At 48.5% G+C, this 23,530-nt stretch overlaps 1 protein-coding gene across 1 annotated transcript in view; it reads left to right on the top strand.

Moving 5' to 3' along the window:
* The window catches only part of nompA (no mechanoreceptor potential A), a 185,188-nt gene that overhangs the window by 152,656 nt on the left and 9,002 nt on the right, over nt 1–23,530 (top strand). The window contains exons 11-13 of the mRNA XM_071665303.1: nt 9,265–9,404; nt 16,485–16,635; nt 19,112–19,255. Of these exons, the coding sequence (XP_071521404.1) occupies nt 9,265–9,404; nt 16,485–16,635; nt 19,112–19,255 (435 nt within the window). The remainder of the gene's footprint in view (nt 1–9,264; nt 9,405–16,484; nt 16,636–19,111; nt 19,256–23,530) is intronic.

Below are 23,530 nucleotides of genomic sequence, written 5' to 3'. Positions count from 1 at the left end.
ATAACACCCGTGTGTCTCTTGTCTTCCCTACACCCGTGTGTCTCTTGTCTTCCCTACACCCGTGTGTCTCTTGTCTTCCCTACACCCGTGTGTCTCTTGTCTTCCCTACACCCGTGTGCATCTTGCCTCCCTACAACCGTATACATCTTGCCTCCCTATAACCGTATTCATCTTGCCTCCCTACAACCGTATGCATCTTGCCTCCCTACAACCGTATGCATCTTGCCTCCCTACAACCGTATGCATCTTGCCTCCCTACACCCATGTGTCTCTTCTCTTCCGACAACCATGTGTCTCCTCTTCCCTAAACCCGTGTGGATCTTGTCTCTTCACACCCGTGTGTCTTGTCTCCACACACCCGTGTGTCTCTTGTCTTCCCTACACCCGTGTGCATCTTGCCTCCCTACAACCGTATACATCTTGCCTCCCTACAACCGTATTCATCTTGCCTCCCTACAACCGTATGCATCTTGCCTCCCTACAACCGTATGCATCTTGCCTCCCTACAACCGTATGCATCTTGCCTCCCTACAACCGTATGCATCTTGCCTCCCTACAACCGTATGCATCTTGCCTCCCTACAACCGTATGCATCTTGCCTCCCTACAACCGTATGCATCTTGCCTCCCTACAACCGTATGCATCTTGCCTCCCTACACCCATGTGTCTCTTCTCTTCCGACAACCATGTGTCTCATCTTCCCTAAACCCGTGTGGATCTTGTCTCTTCACACCCGTGTGTCTTGTCTCCACACACCCGTGTGTCTCTTGTCTTCCCTACACCCAGTGGATGATCACCAACACTATAGTCCCAACATGACTACCCTGGGCATGATCACCAACACTATAGTCCCAACATGACTACCCTGGGGAGGATCACCAACACTATAGTCCCAACATGACTACCCTGGGGTGGATCACCAACACTATAGTCCCAACATGACTACCCTGGGCATGATCACCAACACTATAGTCCCAACATGACTACCCTGGGCATGATCACCAACACTATAGTCCCAACATGACTACCCTGGGCATGATCACCAACACTATAGTCCCAACATGACTACCCTGGGCATGATCACCAACACTATAGTCCCAACATGCCTACCCTGGGCATGATCACCAACACTATAGTCCCAACATGACTACCCTGGGGTGGATCACCAACACTATAGTCCCAACATGACTACCCTGGGCATGATCACCAACACTATAGTCCCAACATGACTACCCTGGGGTGGATCACCAACACTATAGTCCCAACATGACTACCCTGGGGTGGATCACCAACACTATAGTCCCAACATGACTACCCTGGGCATGATCACCAACACTATAGTCCCAACATGACTACCCTGGGGAGGATCACCAACACTATAGTCCCAACATGACTACCCTGGGGTGGATCACCAACACTATAGTCCCAACATGACTACCCTGGGGTGGATCACCAACACTATAGTCCCAACATGACTACCTTGGGCATGATCACCAACACTATAGTCCCAACATGACTACCCTGGGGAGGATCACCAACACTATAGTCCCAACATGACTACCCTGGGCATGATCACCAACACTATAGTCCCAACATGACTACCCTGGGCATGATCACCAACACTATAGTCCCAACATGACTACCCTGGGGAGGATCACCAACACTATAGTCCCAACATGACTACCCTGGGCATGATCACCAACACGATAGTCTCATCATGCCCATCACCGGGAAGATCACCATCACCATGGTCTAACCATGCCCGCTCCACGGATGATCACCATCACCATGGTCCCCACAACCATTGGGATGATCACCAACATCGAGGTCTAACCATGCCCACCCCGGGGATGATCATCAACACCATGGTCCCAACTATGCCCACCCCGGAGATGATCATCAACACCATGGTCCCACCATGTCCACTCCAAGGATGATCACTAACACCATGGTCCCCACCATGCCCATCCCAGGAATGATCATCAACACCATGGTCCCCACCATGCTCACACCGGGGATGATCATCAACACCATGGTCCCCACCATAAACACCCCGGGTATGATCATCAACACCATGGTCCCCACCATACACACCCCGGGTATGATCATCAACACCATGGTCCCCACCATAAACACCCCGGGTATGGTCATCAACACCATGGTCCCCACCATGCACACCCCGGGTATGATCATCAACACCATGGTCCCCACCATGCACACCCCGGGTATGATCAACACCATGGTCCCCACCATGCACACCCCTGGGATGATCATCAACACCATGGTCCCCACCATGCACACCCCTGGGATGATCATCAACACCATGGTCCCCACCATGCACACCCCGGGTATGATCATCAACACCATGGTCCCCACCATAAACACCCCGGGTATGATCATCAACACCATGGTCCCCACCATGCACACCCCGGGTATGATCATCAACACCATGGTCCCCACCATGCACACCCCGGGTATGATCATCAACACCATGGTCCCCACCATGCACACCCCTGGGATGATCATCAACACCATGGTCCCCACCATGCACACCCCTGGGATGATCATCAGCACCATGGTCCCCACCATGCACACCCCGGATATGATCATCAACACCATGGTCCCCACCATAAACACCCCGGATATGATCATCAACACCATGGTCCCCATCATAAACACCCCGGATATGATCATCAACACCATGGTCCCCACCATGCACACCCCGGGTATGATCAACACCATGGTCCCCACCATAAACACCCAAGGCATGATCATCAACACCATGGTCCCCACCATGCACACCCGAGGTATGATCATCAACACCATGATCCCCACCATGCACACCCCGGAGATGATCATCAACACCATGGTCCCCACCATAAACACCCCGGGTATGATCATCAACACCATGGTCCCCTCCATGCACACCCCGGGGATGATCATCAACACCATGGTCCCCACCATGTACACCCCGAGTATGATCATCAACACCATGGTCCCCGCCATGCACACCCCGGGTATGATCATCAACACCATGGTCGCCACCATAAACACCCCGGGGATGATCATCAACACCATGGTCCCCACCATGCACACCCCGGGTATGATCATCAACACCATGGTCCCCTCCATGCACACCCCGAGAATAATCATCAACACCATGGTCCCCACCATGCACACCCCGGGTATGATCATCAACACCATGGTCCCCACCATGCACACCCCGGGTATGATCATCAACACCATGGTCCCCACCATGCACACCCCGGGTATGATCATCAACACCATGGTCCCCACCATGCACACCCCGGGTATGATCATCAACACCATGGTCCCCACCATGCACACCCCGGGTATGATCATCAACACCATGGTCCCCACCATGCACACCCCGGGTATGATCATCAACACCATGGTCCCCACCATGCACACCCCGGGTATGATCATCAACACCATGGTCCCCACCATGCACACCCCGGGTATGATCATCAACACCATGGTCCCCACCATGCACACCCCGGGTATGATCATCAACACCATGATCCCCACCATGCACACCCCGGGTATGATCATCAACACCATGGTCCCCACCATGCACACCCCGGGTATGATCATCAACACCATGGTCCCCACCATGCACACCCCGGGTATGATCATCAACACCATGGTCCCCACCATGCACACCCCGGGTATGATCATCAACACCATGATCCCCACCATGCACACCCCGGGGATGATCATCAACACCATGGTCCCCACCATGCACACCCCGGGTATGATCATCAACACCATGGTCCCCACCATGCACACCCCGGGGATGATCATCAACACCATGGTCCCCACCATGCACACCCCGGGGATGATCATCAACACCATGGTCCCCACCATGCACACCCCGGGTATGATCATCAACACCATGGTCCCCACCATGCACACCCCGGGTATGATCATCAACACCATGATCCCCACCATGCACACCCCGGGGATGATCATCAACACCATGGTCCCCACCATGCACACCCCGGGGATGATCATCAACACCATGGTCCCCACCATGCACACCCCGGGGATGATCATCAACACCATGGTCCCCACCATGCACACCCCGGGGATGATCATCAACACCATGATCCCCACCATGCACACCCCGGGGATGATCATCAACACCATGATCCCCACCATGCACACCCGGGGATGATCATCAACACCATGATCCCCATCATGCACACCCGGGTATGATCATCAACACCATGATCCCCACCATGCACATCCCGGGTATGATCATCAACACCATGGTCCCCACCATGCACACCCCGGGATGATCATCAACACCATGATCCCCACCATGCACACCCCGGGGATGATCATCAACACCATGATCCCCACCATGCACACCCGGGTATGATCATCAACACCATGGTCCCCACCATGCACACCTCGGGGATGATCATCAACACATGGTCCCCACCATGCACACCCCGGGGATGATCATCAACACCATGATCCCCACCATGCACACCCCGGGGATGATCATCAACACCATGATCCCCACCATGCACATCCCGGGGATGATCATCAACACCATGGTCCCCACCATGCACACCCCGGGGATGATCATCAACACCATGGTCCCCACCATGCACACCCCGGGGATGATCATCAACACCATGGTCCCCACCATGCACACCCCGGGTATGATCATCAACACCATGGTCCCCACCATGCACACCCCGGGTATGATCATCAACACCATGGTCCCCACCATGCACACCCCGGGTATGATCATCAACACCATGGTCCCCACCATGCACACCCCGGGTATGATCATCAACACCATGGTCCCCACCATGCACACCCCGGGGATGATCATCAACACCATGGTCCCCACCATGCACACCCCGGGTATGATCATCAACACCATGGTCCCCACCATGCACACCCCGGGTATGATCATCAACACCATGGTCCCCACCATGCACACCCCGGGTATGATCATCAACACCATGATCCCCACCATGCACACCCCGGGGATGATCATCAACACCATGGTCCCCACCATGCACACCCCGGGTATGATCATCAACACCATGGTCCCCACCATGCACACCCCGGGTATGATCATCAACACCATGGTCCCCACCATGCACACCCCGGGTATGATCATCAACACCATGGTCCCCACCATGCACACCCCGGGTATGATCATCAACACTATGGTCCCTACCATGCACACCCCGGGTATGATCATCAACACCATGATCCCCACCATGCACACCCCGGGTATGATCATCAACACCATGGTCCCCACCATGCACATCCCGGGGATGATCATCAACACTATGGTCCCTGCCATGCACACCCCGGGTATGATCATCAACACCATGATCCCCACCATGCACACCCCAGGGATGATCATCAATACCATGATCCCCACCATGCACACCCCGGGGATGATCATCAACACCATGATCCCCACCATGCACACCTCGGAGATGATCATCAACACCATGATCCCCACCATACACACCCCGGGGATGATCATCAACACTATGGTCCCTACCATGCACACCCTGGGTATGATCATCAACACCCTGGTCCCCACCATGCTCATCCCGGGGATGATCATCAACACTATGGTCCCCACCATGCACACGCCGGGTATGATCATCAACACCATGATCCCCACCATGCACACCCCGGGGATGATCATCAACACCATGATCCCCACCATGCACACCCCGGGTAAGATCATCAACACCATGGCCCCCACCATGCACATCTCGGGGATGATCATCAACACCATGATCCCCACCATGCACACCCCGGGTATGATCATCAACACCATGATCCCCACCATGCACACCCCGGGGATGATCATCAACACCATGATCCCCACCATGCACACCCCGGGGATGATCATCAACACCATGATCCCCACCATGCACACCCGGGGATGATCATCAACACCATGATCCCCACCATGCACACCCCGGGTATGATCATCAACACCATGGTCCCCACCATGCACATCCCGGGTATGATCATCAACACCATGGTCCCCACCATGCACTTCCAGAGAATGATCATCAACACCATGGTCCCCACCATGCACACCCCGGGTATGATCATCAACACCATGGTCCCCACCATGCACATCCCGGGGATGATCATCAGCACTATGGTCCCCACCATGCACACCCCGGGGATGATCATCAACACCATGATCCCCACCATGCACACCCCGGGTATGATCATCAACACCCTGGTCCCCACCATGCACACCCCGGGTATGATCATCAACACCATGGTCCCATCCCTTGAAAATTGCCACACTGGAGCTACCAACAGCCTTCCCCCGACACCTGCCTCACAGTGACAACTGACACACTGAAACTACCAACAGCCTTCCCCGACACCTGCCTCACACTGACAGCTGACACAGAACTACCAACATCCTTCCCCTGACACCTGCTTCACAGTGTCAACAGACGCACTGGAATTACCAATAGCCTTCACCCGACACCTGTTTCACAGTGACAACTGACACATTGGAACTACCAACAGCCTTCCCCTGACACCTACCTCACAGTGACAAGTGACACACTGGAATTACCAACGGTCTTCTCCTGACACCTGCCTTACAGTGACAAGTGACACTCTGGAACTACCAACAGCCTTCCCCCTACACCTGCCTCACAGTGACAACTGACGCACTGGAATTACCAAGCCCCCCCCCCCCCCCCCCCACTAAACACACACACACACACACACACACACACACACACACACACACACACACACACACACACCGAGGTAACGCCAGGAAAAGACAAAAGAAAGGCCACATTCGCTCACACTCAATCTCTAGCTGTAATTTGTAATGCACCGAAACCACATCCAGGCCCCAAAGACCTTTCCATGGTTTACCCCAGACGTTTCACATGTCTTGGTTCGGTCCATTCATAGCACTCGACCCTGGTATACAATGTTTTTCCAATTCATTCTATTCCTTGCGCACATTTCACCCTCCTGTATGTTCAGGCCCTGATCGCTCAAAATCTTTTTCACTCCATCCTTCCACCTCCAATTTCGTCTCCCGCTTCTCTTTCCCTCCACCTCTGACCCATATATCCTCTTTGTCAATCTTTCCACACTGATTTTCTCCATGTGTCCAGACCATTTCAACACCCCCTCTTCTGCACTCTCAACCACGCTCTTTTTATTACCACACATCTCTCCTATCCTTTCAGTACTCACTCGATCAAACCACCTCACACCACATATTGTCCTTAAACATCTCATTTCCAGCACATCCACCCTCCTCCTTATAAACCTATTTAGAGCCCATGCCTCGCAACCATATAAAATTGTTGGAACCACTATTCCTTTAAACATACCCATTTTTGCTGACGTTCTCGCCTCCCACACATTCTTCAACGCTTCCAGAACCTTCGCCCCCTCTCCCACCTTGTGACTCACTTCCACTTCCATGGTGCCGTCTGCTGCTAATGCCACTCCCAGATATCTTAAACACTTCACTTCCTCCAGTTTTTCTCCATTCAAACTTACCTCCCGAGTGGCTTGTCCCTCAACCTTACTGTACCTAATAACCTTGCTCTTATTCACATTTACTCTTAGCTTTCTTCTTTCACACACTTTACCAAACTCAGTCACCAGCTTTTCATCGAGGATGTAAGGCATGTGTACGTGTAGGAAGAGAGGAAAGTGATTGGTTCTCGGTGAATGTAGGTTTGCGGCAGGGGTGTGTGATGTCTCCACAGTTGTTTAATTTGTTTATGGATGGGGTTGTTAGGGAGGTGAATGCAAGAGTTTTGGAAAGAGGGGCAAGTATGAAGTCTGTTGTGGATGAGAGAGCTTGGGAAGTGAGTCAGTTGTTGTTCGCTGATGATACAGCACTGGTGGCTGATTCATGTGAGAAACTGCAGAAGCTGGTGACTGAGTTTGGTAAAGTGTGTGAAAGAAGAAAGTTAAGAGTAAATGTGAATAAGAGCAAGGTTATTAGGTACAGTAGGGTTGAGGGTCAAGTCAATCGGGAGGTAAGTTTGAATGGAGAAAAACTGGGGGAAGTAAAGTGTTTTAGATATCTGGGAGTGGATCTGGCAGCGGATGGAACCATGGAAGCGGAAGTGAATCATAGGGTGGGGGAGGGGGCGAAAATCTCGGAAAGCAAAAATGGGTATGTTTGAAGGAATAGTGGTTCCAACAATGTTGTATGGTTGCGAGGCGTGGGCTATGGATAGAGTTGTGCGCATGAGGGTGGATGTGCTGGAAATGAGATGTTTGAGGACAATGTGTGGTGTGAGGTGGTTTGATCGAGTAAGTAATGTAAGGGTAAGAGAGATGTGTGGAAATAAAAAGAGCGTGGTTGAGAGAGCAGAAGAGGGTGTTTTGAAATGGTTTGGTCTCATGGAGAGAATGAGTGAGGAAAGATTGACCAAGAGGATGAATGTGTCGGAGGTGGAGGGAACGAGGAGAAGTAAGAGACCAAACTGGAGGTGGAAAGATGGAGTGAAAAAGATTTTGAGTGATCGCGGCCTGAACATGCAGGAGGGTGAAAGGCGTGCAAGGAACAGAGTGAATTGGATCGATATGGTATACCGGGGTTGACGTGCTGTCAGTGGATTGAATCAGGGCATTTGATGCGTCTGGGGTAAACCATGGAAAGTTGTGTGGGGCCTGGATGTGGAAAGGGAGCTGTGGTTTCGGGCATTATTGCATGACAGCTAGAGACTGAGTGTGAACGAATGGGAACTTTGTTGTCTTTTCCTAGCGCTACCTCGCACACATGAGGGGGGAGGGGGATGGTATTACATGTGTGGTGAGGTGGCGATGGGAATGAATAAGGGCAGACAGTGTGAATTGTGTGCATGGGTATATATGTATGTGTCTGTGTGTGTCTATATATGTATACATTGAGATGTATAGGTATGTATATTTGCGTGTGTGGACGTATATGTATATACATGTGTATGGGAGTGGGTTAGGCCATTTCTTTCGTCTGTTTCCTTGCGCTACCTCGCAAACGCGGGAGACAGCGACAAAGCAAAATAAATAAATAATTAAATAAATAAATAAATATATATATATATATATATATATATATATATATATATATATATATATATATATATATATATATATATATATATATATATATATATATATATGATTGTTACATATTTGATTCCTTCTTGGTAAACATTATGAGGTATATGATGATCACTTGGTGTTTGTACGCTGCAGTATGGAGACACTACCACCAACATTGTGGTGGTACAGTTCGCAGACAACGTACAGACGTCGCTGGACAAGCGCTACAACTTGACCTGCACCGTCGTGGGCCCCGGCGAGGCCGTCGTCACCTCCGGCTACATCGGCGCTGGGTAGGTCATCCCTGGGGGTAGGTCAGGTCACCCAGGGTCATCTCATGTCATCCAGGAGTCATGTCGTGTGTACAAGCGTTACTTGTGTTTCATGCGTCATATATGGTCACGTTGCGTCCTGCAGGGTCAACCGTCATCTAGTAAGATAACCAGAGTGTGGACAGGTCATCTAGTAAGATAACCAGAGTGCGGACAGGTCATCTAGTAAGATAACCAGAGTGTGTACAGGTCCTCTAGTAAGATAACCAGAGTGTGGACAGGTCATCTAGTAAGATAACCAGAGTGTGGACAGGTCATCTAGTAAGATAACCAGAGTGCATACAGGTCATCTAGTAAGATAACCAGTGTATGAATAGGTCATCTAGTAAGATAACCAGAGTGTGGACAGGTCATTTAGTAAGATAACCAGTGTATGAATAGGTCATCTACTAAGATAACCAGAGTGTGGACAGGCCAGCTAGTAAGATAACCAGAGTGTGGACAGGTCATCTAGTAAGATAACCAGAGTGTGGACAGGTCATCTAGTAAGATAACCAGAGTGCGGACAGGTCATCTAGTAAGATAACCAGTGTATGAATAGGTCATCTAGTAAGATAACCAGAGTGTGGACAGGTCATCTAGTAAGATAACCAGTGTATGAATAGGTCATCTAGTAAGATAACCAGAGTGTGGACAGGTCATCTAGTACGATAACCAGAGTGTGGACAGGTCATCTAGTAAGATAACCAGAGTGCGGACAGGTCATCTAGTAAGATAACCAGTGTATGAATAGGTCATCTAGTAAGATAACCAGAGTGTGGACAGGTCATCTAGTAAGATAACCAGAGTGCGGACAGGTCATCTAGTAAGATAACCAGAGTGTGGACAGGTCATCTAGTAAGATAACCAGAGTGCGGACAGGTCATCTAGTAAGATAACCAGAGTGTGGACAGTCATCTAGTAAGATAACCAGAGTGCGGACAGGTCATCTAGTAAGATAACCAGAGTGTGGACAGGTCATCTAGTAAGATAACCGGTGTATGAACAGGTCATCTACTAAGATAACCAGAGTGTGGATAGGTCATCTAGTAAGATAACCAGAGTGCGGACAGGTCATCTAGTAAGATAACCAGAGTGTGGACAGGTCATCTAGTAAGATAACCAGAGTGCGGACAGGTCATCTAGTAAGATAACCAGTGTATGAATAGGTCATCTACTAAGATAACCAGAGTGTGGACAGGTCATCTAGTAAGATAACCAGAGTGCGGACAGGTCATCTAGTAAGATAACCAGAGTGTAGACAGGTCATCTAGTACGATAACCAGTGTATGAATGGGTCATCTAGTAAGATAACCAGAGTGTGGACAGGTCATCTAGTAAGATAACCAGTGTATGAAAGTCATCAGTAAGATAACCAGAGTGCGGACAGTCATCTAGTAAGATAACCAGTGTATGAATATGTCACATCTAGTAAGATAACCAGAGTGTGGACAGTCATCTAGTAATATAACCAGAGTGCGGACAGGTCATCTAGTAAGATAACCAGAGTGTAGACAGGTCATCTAGTACGATAACCAGTGTATGAATAGGTCATCTAGTAAGATAACCAGAGTGTGGACAGGTCATCTAGTAAGATAACCAGTGTATGAATAGGTCATCTAGTAAGATAACCAGAGTGTGGACAGGTCATCTAGTAAGATAACCAGTGTATGAATAGGTCATCTAGTAAGATAACCAAGTGTGGACAGGTCATCTAGTAGATAACCAGAGTGTGACAGGTCATCTAGTAAGATAACCAGAGTGGCGGACAGGTCATCTTAGTAAGATAACCAGTGTATGAATAGGTCATCTAGTAAGATAACCAGTGTATGAATAGGTCATCTAGTAAGATAACCAAGTGTGGACAGGTCATTAGTAAGATAACCAGAGTGTGACAGGTCATCTAGTAATATAACCAGAGTGTGGACAGTCATCTAGTAAGATAACCAGTGTATGAATAGGTCATCTAGTAAGATAACCAGTGTATGAATAGGTCATCTAGTAAGATAACCAGTGTATGAATAGGTCATCTAGTAAGATAACCAGAGTGTGACAGGTCATCTAGTAAGATAACCAGAGTGTGGACAGTCATCTAGTAAGATAACCAAGTGTGGACAGGTCATCTTAGTAAGATAACCAGAGTGCGGACAGGTCATCTTAGTAAGATAACCAGAGTGTGACAGGTCATCTAGTAATATAACCAGAGTGTGACAGGTCATCTAGTAGATAACCAGAGTGTGACAGGTCATCTAGTACGATAACCAGAGTGTGACAGGTCATCTAGTAGATAACCAGAGTGTGGACAGGTCATCTTAGTAAGATAACCAGAGTGCGGACAGGTCATCTTAGTAAGATAACCAGAGTGTGGACAGTCATCTAGTAAGATAACCAGAGTGCGGACAGGTCATCTTAGTAAGATAACCAGAGTGTGACAGGTCATCTAGTAGATAACCAGAGTGTGGACAGTCATCTAGTAAGATAACCAGAGTGCGGACAGGTCATCTTAGTAAGATAACCAGAGTGTGGACAGTCATCTAGTAAGATAACCAGAGTGCGGACAGGTCATCTTAGTAAGATAACCAGAGTGTGACAGGTCATCTAGTAGATAACCAGAGTGTGACAGGTCATCTAGTAAGATAACCAAGTGTGGACAGGTCATCTTAGTAAGATAACCAGAGTGTGGACAGTCATCTAGTAAGATAACCAGTGTATGAATAGTCATCTAGTAAGATAACCAGAGTGTGGACAGTCATCTAGTAAGATAACCAGTGTATGAATAGTCATCTAGTAAGATAACCAGAGTGTGGACAGTCATCTAGTAAGATAACCAAGTGTGGACAGGTCATTAGTAAGATAACCAGAGTGTGGACAGTCATCTAGTAAGATAACCAGTGTATGAATAGGTCATCTAGTAAGATAACCAGTGTATGAATAGGTCATCTAGTAAGATAACCAGTGTATGAATAGGTCATCTAGTAAGATAACCAAGTGTGGACAGGTCATCTTAGTAAGATAACCAGAGTGTGACAGGTCATCTAGTAGATAACCAGAGTGTGACAGGTCATCTAGTACGATAACCAGAGTGTGACAGGTCATCTAGTAGATAACCAGAGTGTGACAGGTCATCTAGTAAGATAACCAGAGTGCGGACAGGTCATCTTAGTAAGATAACCAGAGTGTGGACAGTCATCTAGTAAGATAACCAGTGTATGAATAGGTCATCTAGTAAGATAACCAGAGTGTGGACAGTCATCTAGTAAGATAACCAGTGTATGAATAGGTCATCTAGTAAGATAACCAAGTGTGGACAGGTCATCTAGTAATATAACCAGAGTGTGGACAGGTCATCTTAGTAAGATAACCAGAGTGTGACAGGTCATCTAGTAGATAACCAGAGTGTGACAGGTCATCTAGTAGATAACCAGAGTGTGGACAGTCATCTAGTAAGATAACCAAGTGTGGACAGGTCATCTAGTAAGATAACCAAGTGTGGACAGGTCATCTTAGTAAGATAACCAGTGTATGAATAGGTCATCTAGTAAGATAACCAGAGTGCGGACAGGTCATCTAGTAGATAACCAGAGTGTGACAGGTCATCTAGTAGATAACCAGAGTGTGGACAGTCATCTAGTAAGATAACCAGTGTATGAATAGGTCATCTAGTAAGATAACCAGAGTGTGACAGGTCATCTAGTAATATAACCAGAGTGTGGACAGTCATCTAGTAAGATAACCAGAGTGGCGGACAGGTCATCTAGTAAGATAACCAGAGTGCGGACAGGTCATCTTAGTAAGATAACCAGTGTATGAATAGTCATCTAGTAAGATAACCAGAGTGTGACAGGTCATCTAGTAACCAATATGGCTTTCACAGCAAAAGATATGTATATATATATATATATATATATATATATATATATATATATATATATATATATATATATATATATATATATATATATATAAATATTTATTCATTTATCTATTTATTTTGCTTTGTCGCTGTCTCCCGCGTTTGCGAGGTAGCGCAAGGAAACAGACGAAAGAAATGGCCCAACCCACCACCATACACATGTATATACATACATGTCCACACACGCAAATATACATACCTATACATCTCAATTTACAAATATATATACACACACAGACATATACATATATACACACACAGACATATACACATGTACATAATTCATACTGTCTGCCTTTATTTATTCCCATCGCCACCTCGCCACACATGGAATAACATCCCCCTCCCCCCTCATGTGTGCGAGGTAGCGCTAGGAAAAGACAATAAAGGCCCCATTCGTTCACACTCAGTCTCGAGCTGTCAAGTATAATGCACCAAAACCACAGCTCCCTTTCCACATCCAGGCTCCACAAAACTTTCCATGGTTTACCCCAGACGCTTCACATACCCTGGTTCAATTTACTGACAGCACGTCGACCCCGGTATAACACATCGTTCCAATTGACTCTATTCCTTGCACGTCTTTCACCCTCCTCCATGTTCAGGCCCCGATGATTCAAATCTTTTTTCACTCCATCCTTCCACCTCCAATTTGGTCTCCCACTTCTCCTCGTTCCCTCCACCTCCGACACATATATCCTCTTGGTCAACCTTTCCTCACTCATTCTCTCCATGTGACCAAACCATTTCAAAACACCCTCTTCTGCTCTCTCTACCACACTCTTTTTATTTCCACACATCTCTCTTAACCTTTCATCACTTACTCGATCATACCACCTCACCCCACATATTGTCCTCAAACATCTCATTTCCAGCACATCCACCCTCCTCCGCACAACTCTATCCATAGCCCACGCCTCGCAACCATATAACATTGTTGGAACCACTATTCCTTCAAACATACCCATTTTTGCTTTCCAAGATAACGTTCTCGACTTCTACACATTTTTCAACGCTCCCAGAACTTTCGCCCCCTCCCCCACCCTATGATTCACTTCCGCTTCCATGGTTCCATCCGCTGCCAAATCCACTCCCAGATATCTAAAACACTTTACTTCCTCCAGTTTTTCTCCATTCAAACTTACCTCCCAATTGACTTGTCCGTCAACCCTACTGTACCTAACTTGCTCTTATTCACATTTACTCTCAGTTTTCTTCTTTCACACACTTTACCACACGCAGTCACCAGCTTATGCAGTTTCTCATCCGAATCAGCCCCCAGCGCTGTATCATCAGCGAACAACAGCTGACTCACTTCCCAAGCTCTCTCATCCACAACAGACTGCATACTTGCCCCTCTTTCCAAAACTCTTACATTCACCTCCCCAACCACCCCATCCATAAACAAATTAAACAACCATGGAGACATCACGCACCCCTGCCGCAAACCAACATTCACTGAGAACCAATCACTTTCCTCTCTTACTACTCGTACACATGCCTTACATCCTCGATAAAAAATTTTCACTGCTTCTAACAACTTGCCTCCCACACCATATACGCTTAATACCTTCCACAGAGAATCTCTATCAACTCTGTCGTACGCCTTCTCCAGATCCATAAATGCTACAAACATATCCATTCGCTTTTCTAAGTATTTCTCACATACATTCTTCAAAGCAAACACCTGATCCACACATCCTCTACCACTTCTGAAACCACACTGCTCTTCCCCAATCTGATGCTCTGTACATGCCTTCATCCTCTCAATCAATACCCTCCCATATAATTTCCCAGGAATACTCAACAAACTTATACCTCTGTAATTTGAGCACTCACTTTTATCCCCTTTGCCTTTGTACAATGGCACTATGCAAGCATTTCGCCTATCCTCAGGCACCTCACCGTGAGTCATACATACATTAAATAACCTTACCAACCAGTCAACAATACAGTCACCACCTTTTTTGATAAAGTCCACTGCAATACCATCCAAACCCGCTGCCTTGCTGGCTTTCATCTTCCGCAAAGCTTTTACTACCTCTTCTCTTTTTACCAAATCATTCTCCCTAACTCTTTCACTTTGCACATCACATTGACCAAAACACCCTATATCTGCCACTCTGTCATCAAACATATTCAACAAACTTTCAAAATACTCACTCCATCTCCTTCTCACATCACCACTACTTGTTATCACCTCCCCATCAGCCCCCTTCACTGATGTTTCTATTTGTTCCATTGTCTTATGCACTTTATTTACCTCCTTCCAAAACATCTTTTTATTCTCCCTAAAATTTAATGATACTCTCTCACCCCAACTCTCATATGCCCTCTTTTTCACCTCTTGCACCTTTCTCTTGACCTCCTGCCTCTTTCTTTTATATATCTCCCACTCATTTGCATTTTTTCCCTGCAAAAATCATCCAAATGCCTCTCTCTTCTCTTTCACTAATAATCTTACTTCTTCATCACACCACTCACTACCCTTTCTAATCTGCCCACCTCCCACGCTTCTCATACCACAAGCATCTTTTGCGCAAGCCATCACTGCTTCCCTAAATACATCCCATTCCTCCCCTACTCCCCTTACGTCCTTTCTTCTCACCTTTTTCCATTCTGTACTTAGTCTCTCCTGGTACTTCCTCATATAAGTCTCCTTCCCAAGCTCACTCACTCTCACCAGTCTCTTCACTCCAACATTCTCTCTTCTTTTCTGAAAAACTTCTACAAGTCTTCACCTTCACCTCCACAAGATGATGATCAGACATCCCTCCAGTTGCACCTCTCAGCACTTTAACATCCAAAAGTCTCTCTTTCACGCGCCTATCAATTAACACGTAATCCAAGAACGCTCTCTGGCCATCTCTCCTACTTACATACGTATACTTATGTATATCTCTCTTTTTAAACCAGTCCTTTTTCTGCATATAAATCGACAAGCTCTTCACCATTTCCATTTACAACACTGAACACACGATGCACACCAATTATTCCCTCAACTGCCACATTACTCACCTTTGCATTCAAATCACCCATCACTATAACCCGGTCTCGCGCATCAAAACTACTAACACACTCATTCATCTGCTCCCAGAACACTTCCAGTGACCCTCTGTCAACCTTCTGACCCAGTTTGGCCTCGGCAGGTGCCCTGTGGACAACTACGTGTTCCCGGCGCTGGGTAAGGGCCGAGATGGGGACGGTCTGGAGGCTCGCTTCAACGCCTTCAAGATCCCAGAGGCCAGTTTCCTCATCTTTGAAGCCACCGTCAGGACATGTCGCCGGGGATGTGAGCCGGTGAGAAGCCCTGCCATCTTTAGTGCCTCACCCTCCTGCTGTGTGTTCCATTGTTTACATTATCAAGACACACGCTCACCCAGCGCACTTCTCCGTAGCGTAAACTGCTTCCGTCTTGGTCCCATGCGTCTCTCATCTATCATTTTGTTTCATTATATCAGCTCACCCCACTAACCCGGGTGTCACCCCACTAACCCGTGTGTCACCCAACTAACCCATGTGTCACCACACTCTTCTGTATGTCATCCCACTCTCCCGTATGTCACCCCACTAACCCGTGTGTCACCCCACTCTCCCGTATGTCACCCCACTCTCCTGTATGTCACCCCACTAACCCGTGTGTCACCCCACTAACCCGTGTGTCACCCCACTAACCGTGTGTCACCCCACTAACCCATGTGTCACCACACTCTCCTGTGTGTCACCCCACTAACCCGTGTGTCACCCCACTAACCCGTGTGTCACCCCACTAACCCGTGTGTCACCCCACTAACCGTGTGTCACCCCACTAACCCATGTGTCACCCCACTCTCCTGTGTGTTACCCCACTAACCCGTGTGTCACCCCACTCTCCTGTATGTCACCCCACTCTCCCGTATGTCACCCCACTCTCCTGTGTGTCACCCAACTCTCCTGTGTATCACCCCACTAACCCGTGTGTCACCCCACTCTCCTGTGTGTCACACCACTTTCCCGTGTGTCATCCATCTAACCCGTGTGGAGCCCCCCTCTCCCGTGTGTTATCCCACTCTCCTGTGTACCCCCCCTCTCTCTCCTGTGTGTCACCCCACTCTCCCGTGTGTCACCCCACTCTCCTGTGTGTCACCTCACTCTCCTGTGTGTCACCCCACTCTCCCGTGTGTCACCCCACTCTCCTGTGTGTCACCCCACTCTCCCGTGTGTCACCCCACTCTCCTGTGTGTCACCCCACTCTCCTGTGTGTCACCCTACTCTCCCGTGTGTCACCCCACTAACCCGTGTGTCACCCCACTAACCCGTGTGTCAGCCCACTCTCCTGTGTGTCACCTCACTCTCCCGTGTGTCACACCACTCTCCCGTGTGTCACCCCACTAACCCGTGTGTTAAAGCACTCTCCTGTGTGTGACCCCACTCTGCCGTGTGTCACATCACTCTCCCGTGTGTCACCCCACTCTCCTTTGTGTCACCCCTTCTCCCGTGTGTCACCTCACTCTCCTGTGTGTCACCCTACTCTCCCGTGTGTCACCTCACTAACCCGTGTATCACCCCACTCTCCTGTGTGTCACCCCACTAACCCGTGTGTCACCTCACTCTCCTGTGTGTCACCCAACTCTCCCGTGTGTCACCCCACTAATCCGTGTGTCACCCAACTCTCCTGTGTGTCACCCCACTCTCCCGTGTGTCACCCCAATAACGCGTGTGTCACCCCACCCTCCTATGTGTCACCCCCTCTCCCGTGTGTCATCCCACTCGCCTGTGTGCCCCCCCTCGCTCCTGTGTGTCACCCCACTCCTCCGTGTGTCACCCCACTAACCCGTGTGTCACCCCACTCTCCTGTGTGTCACCACACTCTCCCGTGTGTCACCCCACTCTCCTGTGCGTTACCCTCCCTCTCCCGTGTGTCACCCTACTCTCCCATGTGTCACCCCCTCTCCCGTGTGTCATCCCCCTCTCACGTGTGTCATCCCTCTCTCTCATGTTTCACCCCACTCTCCTGTGTGTCACCCTACTAACCCGTGACACACCCCTCTCCCGTGTGTCACCCCACTCTCTTGTGTGCCACCCCTCTCCTGTGTGTCACCCAACTAACTCGTGTGTCACCCTACTCTCCCGTGTGTCACCCCCTCTCCCGTGTGTCACCCCACTCTCCTGTGTGTCACCCTACTCTCCCGTGTGTCACCCCCTCTCCCGTGTGTCACCCCCTCTCCCGTGTGTCACCCTACTCTCCCGTGTGTCACCCCCTCTCCCGTGTATCACCCCCTCTCCCGTGTGTCACCCCACTCTCCTGTGTGCCCCCCTCTCTCCTGTGTGTCATCCCCCTCTCCCGTGTGTCACCCCACTCTCCCGTGTGTTACCCCACTAACCCGTGTGTCACCCCTCTCTCCTGTGTGTCATTCCACTCTCCTGTGTGTTACCCCACTCTCCCGTGTGTCACCCCCTCTCCCGTGTGTCACCCCACTCTCCCGTGTGTCACCCTCTCCCGTGTGTCACCCTACTCTCCCGTGTGTCACCCCACTCTCCGTGTGTCACCCTACTAACCCGTGTGTCACCCCCTCTCCCGTGTGTCACCCACTCTCCCGGTGTCACCCCCTCTCCCGTGTGTCACCCCCTCTCCCGTGTGTCACCCACTCTCCCGTGTGTCACCCTCTCTCCCGTGTGTCACCCTACTCTCCCGTGTGTCACCCCCTCTCCCGTGTGTCACCCTACTCTCCCGTGTGTCACCCTACTCTCCCGTGTGTGTGTGTGTGTCCTAACGTTAACTCGTCCACCACACCAGGCGCGGTGCACACTAGGCAACGGACGTGAGGACACGCCCTCCTACGGACGCAAACGACGAGATGCTGGAGACGCCCCAGACACCCCGGAGGACGATGCTGAAGACGAGGATGAGGACGAGGGACAAGTACACGGCATCTATGAGGTATGATGACCTCTCTTGGCTTCCATCTTAATCCCGTCACCTCACTACATCCCATCCCTTCCCGGCCCTTCTCGCTCGGTGTAGCCCTCGTCACCACATCCCATTCCTACCGGACCCCCTCGCTCAGTGTAGCCCTCGTCACCACATCCCATCCCTTCCCGGCCCTTCTCGCTCAGTGTGGCCCTCGTCACCACATCCCATTCCTACCGGACCCCCTCGCTCAGTGTGGCCCTCGTCACCACCTTCTACACTATATCTCACAACATCCCAACTTCTGGCTGATCTTCCACTGAGCTCTGCATGACGTATCTTCCACTGAGCTCTGCATGACGTATCTTCCACTGAGCTCTGCATGACGTATTATAGCCAGACTCCCATTACCCATCATCACTTGCCTTACACAATTACCTTAGGAAGGTACACACAGGTGATATACCCCAGAGGTATCCCCTGCTGGTGTACTTTATGTACACTGGTGCCTTCCTATCCACTAGAAACTGCCTCTCCACCGGTAACTACCTCTCCACTGGTACCTACCAAGCCACCAGTAACTACCTTTCCACTAGCAACTACCTCTCCACTAGTAACTACTTCCCCACTGGTAACTAAAACTCTACTGATACCTACCGCTCCACTAGTAACTACCTCTCCGTTAGTGACTACTTCTCTACTGGTAACTACCTCTCCACTTGTAAATACCTCTCGACAGGTACCTAATTCTCCACTAGTAACTACCTTTCCGCTGGTACCAACCTCTCGGCTGCTGACTACCTCTACACTAGTAATTATCTCTCTGCTGTTAACTACCTCTCCACCAATAACTACCTTTCCACTGGTACCTACCTCTTCACTAGTATCTGCCTCTTCAATAGTAACTACCTCTCCACTAGAAACTACCTCGCCGCTATTAACTACAACACCACTGATACCGCCCTCTCCACTAGTAACTACTTCTCCACTCGTAAGTAACTCTCCACTATTAACTGCTTCTCTCTAGTAACTATCACTTCACTGATATCTACCTCTCCATTAGTAACTACCTCCCTTCTGGTAACTACCTCTCCAATTGTTACTAAGTCTCTATTTGTACCAAACTCTCCTTTAGTAACTAATTCTCCATTAGCAATTACCTCTCCACTCGTAACTACCTTTCCACTAGTAACTACCTCTACACTAATAACTACCGCTCTACTGGTACCTAACTCTCCACTAGTAACTATCTCATCACTAGTACCTACCTCTTCACTGGTAACGACCCCTCCAATATCAACTACCATTCCACCAATAACTACCTCTCCATTAGTAACTACCATTCCACTAGTAACTACCTCTCCACTAGTAACTACCATTCCACTAGTAACTAACTCTCTACTCTAACTACATCTCCATTAGTAACTGCCTTTACACTAGTAACTACAACTCCACTGATACCGACCTCTCCACCAGTAACTACTTCTCCGCTTGTAACTACCCCTCCACTAGTAATTGCCTCTCCACTAGTAACTACCTCACAACTAGCAATTACCTCTCCACTTATAACTACCTCACCACTATTAACTACCTCACCACTAATATGTACCTCACCACTAGTAACTACCTCTCCACTAGTAACTACCTCTCCACTACTAACTACCTCTCCATTAGTAACTGCCTCTACACTAGTAACTACAACTCCACTGATACCGACCTATCCACCAGTAACTACTTCTCCACTCGTAACTAACTCTCCACTAGTAACTACCTCTCCACTAGAAACATCCTCTCCTCTCGTAACTGCCTCTCCTCTAGTGACTACCACTCCATTGACACCTACCTCTTCACTAGTAACTACCTCTCGACCAGTAACTACATCTCCACAGGTAACTACCTCTCCACTGGTAATTACCTCTCCACTAGTAACTACCTCTCTACCAGTAACTACCTCCCCAGTAGTAAGTAACACTTCACTGGTATCTACCTCTCCATTAGTAACTACCTATCCTCTAATGCCTACCTCTCCACTTTTAACTACCTCTTCACTGGTAACTACCTCCCCACTAGTAACCACCTCTCCACTATTAACCATCACTCCACTGATACCTACCTCTCTACTAGTAACTACCTCTCCACAGGTACATCCCCCAATAGTAACTACCTTTCCATTAGTAACTACCTCTCCGCTAGTAACTACTTTTCAATTGGTACCTAGCTCTCCACTAGTAACTCCATGTCCACTAATACCTACTTCACCACAAGTTACTACCTCCCCACTCCACTAGTAACAACCTCTAGACTAGTAACTTCCTCTCCACCAGTAACTACTTATCCGGTAGTAACTACCTCCCACTGATAACTACCTCTCCACTAGTAACTACCTCTCCACTACTAACTACCACTCCACTGGTATCTACCTCTCCACTGGCAATTACTTCTCTACTGGTGACTGCCTATCCACTAATAATTACCTCTTCACTGGTACATGTCTTTCCACTAGTAACTACCTCTCCACTGATACTTACCTCTCCACTAGTAACTACCTCTCCACTAGTAACTACCTCTTCACTGATACTTACCTCTCCTCTAGTAACTACCTCTCCACTAGTAACTACTACTCCACTGATACCTACCTCTCCACTAGTAACTACCTCTCTACTTGTAACTACCTCTCCATTAGTACCTGCCACTCCACTGATACCTATCTCTCCACTAGTAACTACCTCTCTACTAGTACCAACATCTCTGCTGTTAACTACCACTCTACTGTTACCTACCTCTCCATTCATAACTACCTCTCCACTTGTAATTACTTCTCCACTCGTAACCATCTCTCCACATTTAGATACCTCTCAACTAGTAAACTACCTCTCCGCTAGTAACTACCTCTCCATTAGTAGCTACCTCTCTACTTGTAACTAACTCTCCACTAGTAATTACCTCTCACGAGTAACTACCACTCCATTGATACCTACTTCTACATTTGTAATTACCTCTCTAGTGGTAACTACCTCTCCAATTGTAACATTTCTCCACTTGTACCTAACTCTCCTTTAGTAACTCACTCCCATTAGTAATTACCTCTCCACTCGTAACTACCTCCCAATAGTAACTACCTCTAGATACTAACTACCTCTCCACTGTTACATACCTCTCCACTAGTAATTAGCTCTCCACTGGAACCTACCTCTCAAGTGGTACCTACCTCACCACTAGTGACTACCTCTCCACTAGTAAATACCTCCCCACTAATAACTACCTCACCACTATTAACTACCTGTCCACTAGTAACTACCTCTCCACTAGTAATTACCTCTCCACTAATACCTACCTCATCAGTTGCAACTACCTCTTCCCTAGTAACAACCGCTCCACTAATAACTACCTCTCCACTAATACCTACCTCACTACTATTAACTACCTCTCCACTAGTATTTACCTCTCCTCTAATACCTACCTCACCATATTCAATACCTCTCCACTTATATCTACCTCTGCACTGGTACCTACCTCTTCACTAGCAACTACCTTTTCGCTGGTATCTACCTCTCCACTAGTAACTACCTCTCCACTAGTAACTACCTCTCCACTAGTAACTACCTCTCCACTAGTAGATGCCTCTCCACTGGTACCTACCTCTCCACTGGTAACTACCTCTCCACTAGTAACTCCCTTTCCACAAGTAACTACCTCTCAACTTGCACCTACCTCTCCACTAGTACCTACCCTCCCTTAGGTACCTACCTCTCCACTAGCAATCACCTCTTCACAAGTAACTACCTCTCCACTAGTAACTACCTCTCCACTAGTAAGTACCTCTCCACTAGTAACTACTCCACTAGTTACTTCCTCACCACTATCAACTACCTCTCATCTAATAACTACTTCTTAACTGATATTTACCGCTCTACTAGTAACTACCTCTCCACTAATAACTACCTCTCAGCTAGTAACTATCTCTCCCGTGGTAATTACCTCTCCACTAGTAACTACCTCTCCACTGGCACCTTATAGTCCACTAGTAACTACCTCTCCACTGGCACTTACTGGTCCACTAGTAACTACCTCTCCACCAGTAAGTATCACTCCCAGCAGGTGTCCCCCACAACTTACCCCATGATCTCCCCCACCAGGTATACCCCACAACTTACCCCATGACCTCTCCTGGTAGGTATGCCCCACAACTTACCCCATGACCTCCCCAGCAGGTATACCCCACAACTTACCCCATGATCTCTCCCGGCAGGTATACCCCACAACTTACCCCATGACCTCTCCCGGCAGGTATACCCCACAACTTAC

Source organism: Panulirus ornatus, chromosome 10, assembly GCF_036320965.1.
Source record: "Panulirus ornatus isolate Po-2019 chromosome 10, ASM3632096v1, whole genome shotgun sequence".
Lineage (NCBI taxonomy): Eukaryota > Metazoa > Arthropoda > Malacostraca > Decapoda > Palinuridae > Panulirus > Panulirus ornatus.
The sequence above is the reverse complement of the archived record's forward strand: the minus strand, read 5'-3'. Positions and strand labels throughout refer to the sequence as shown.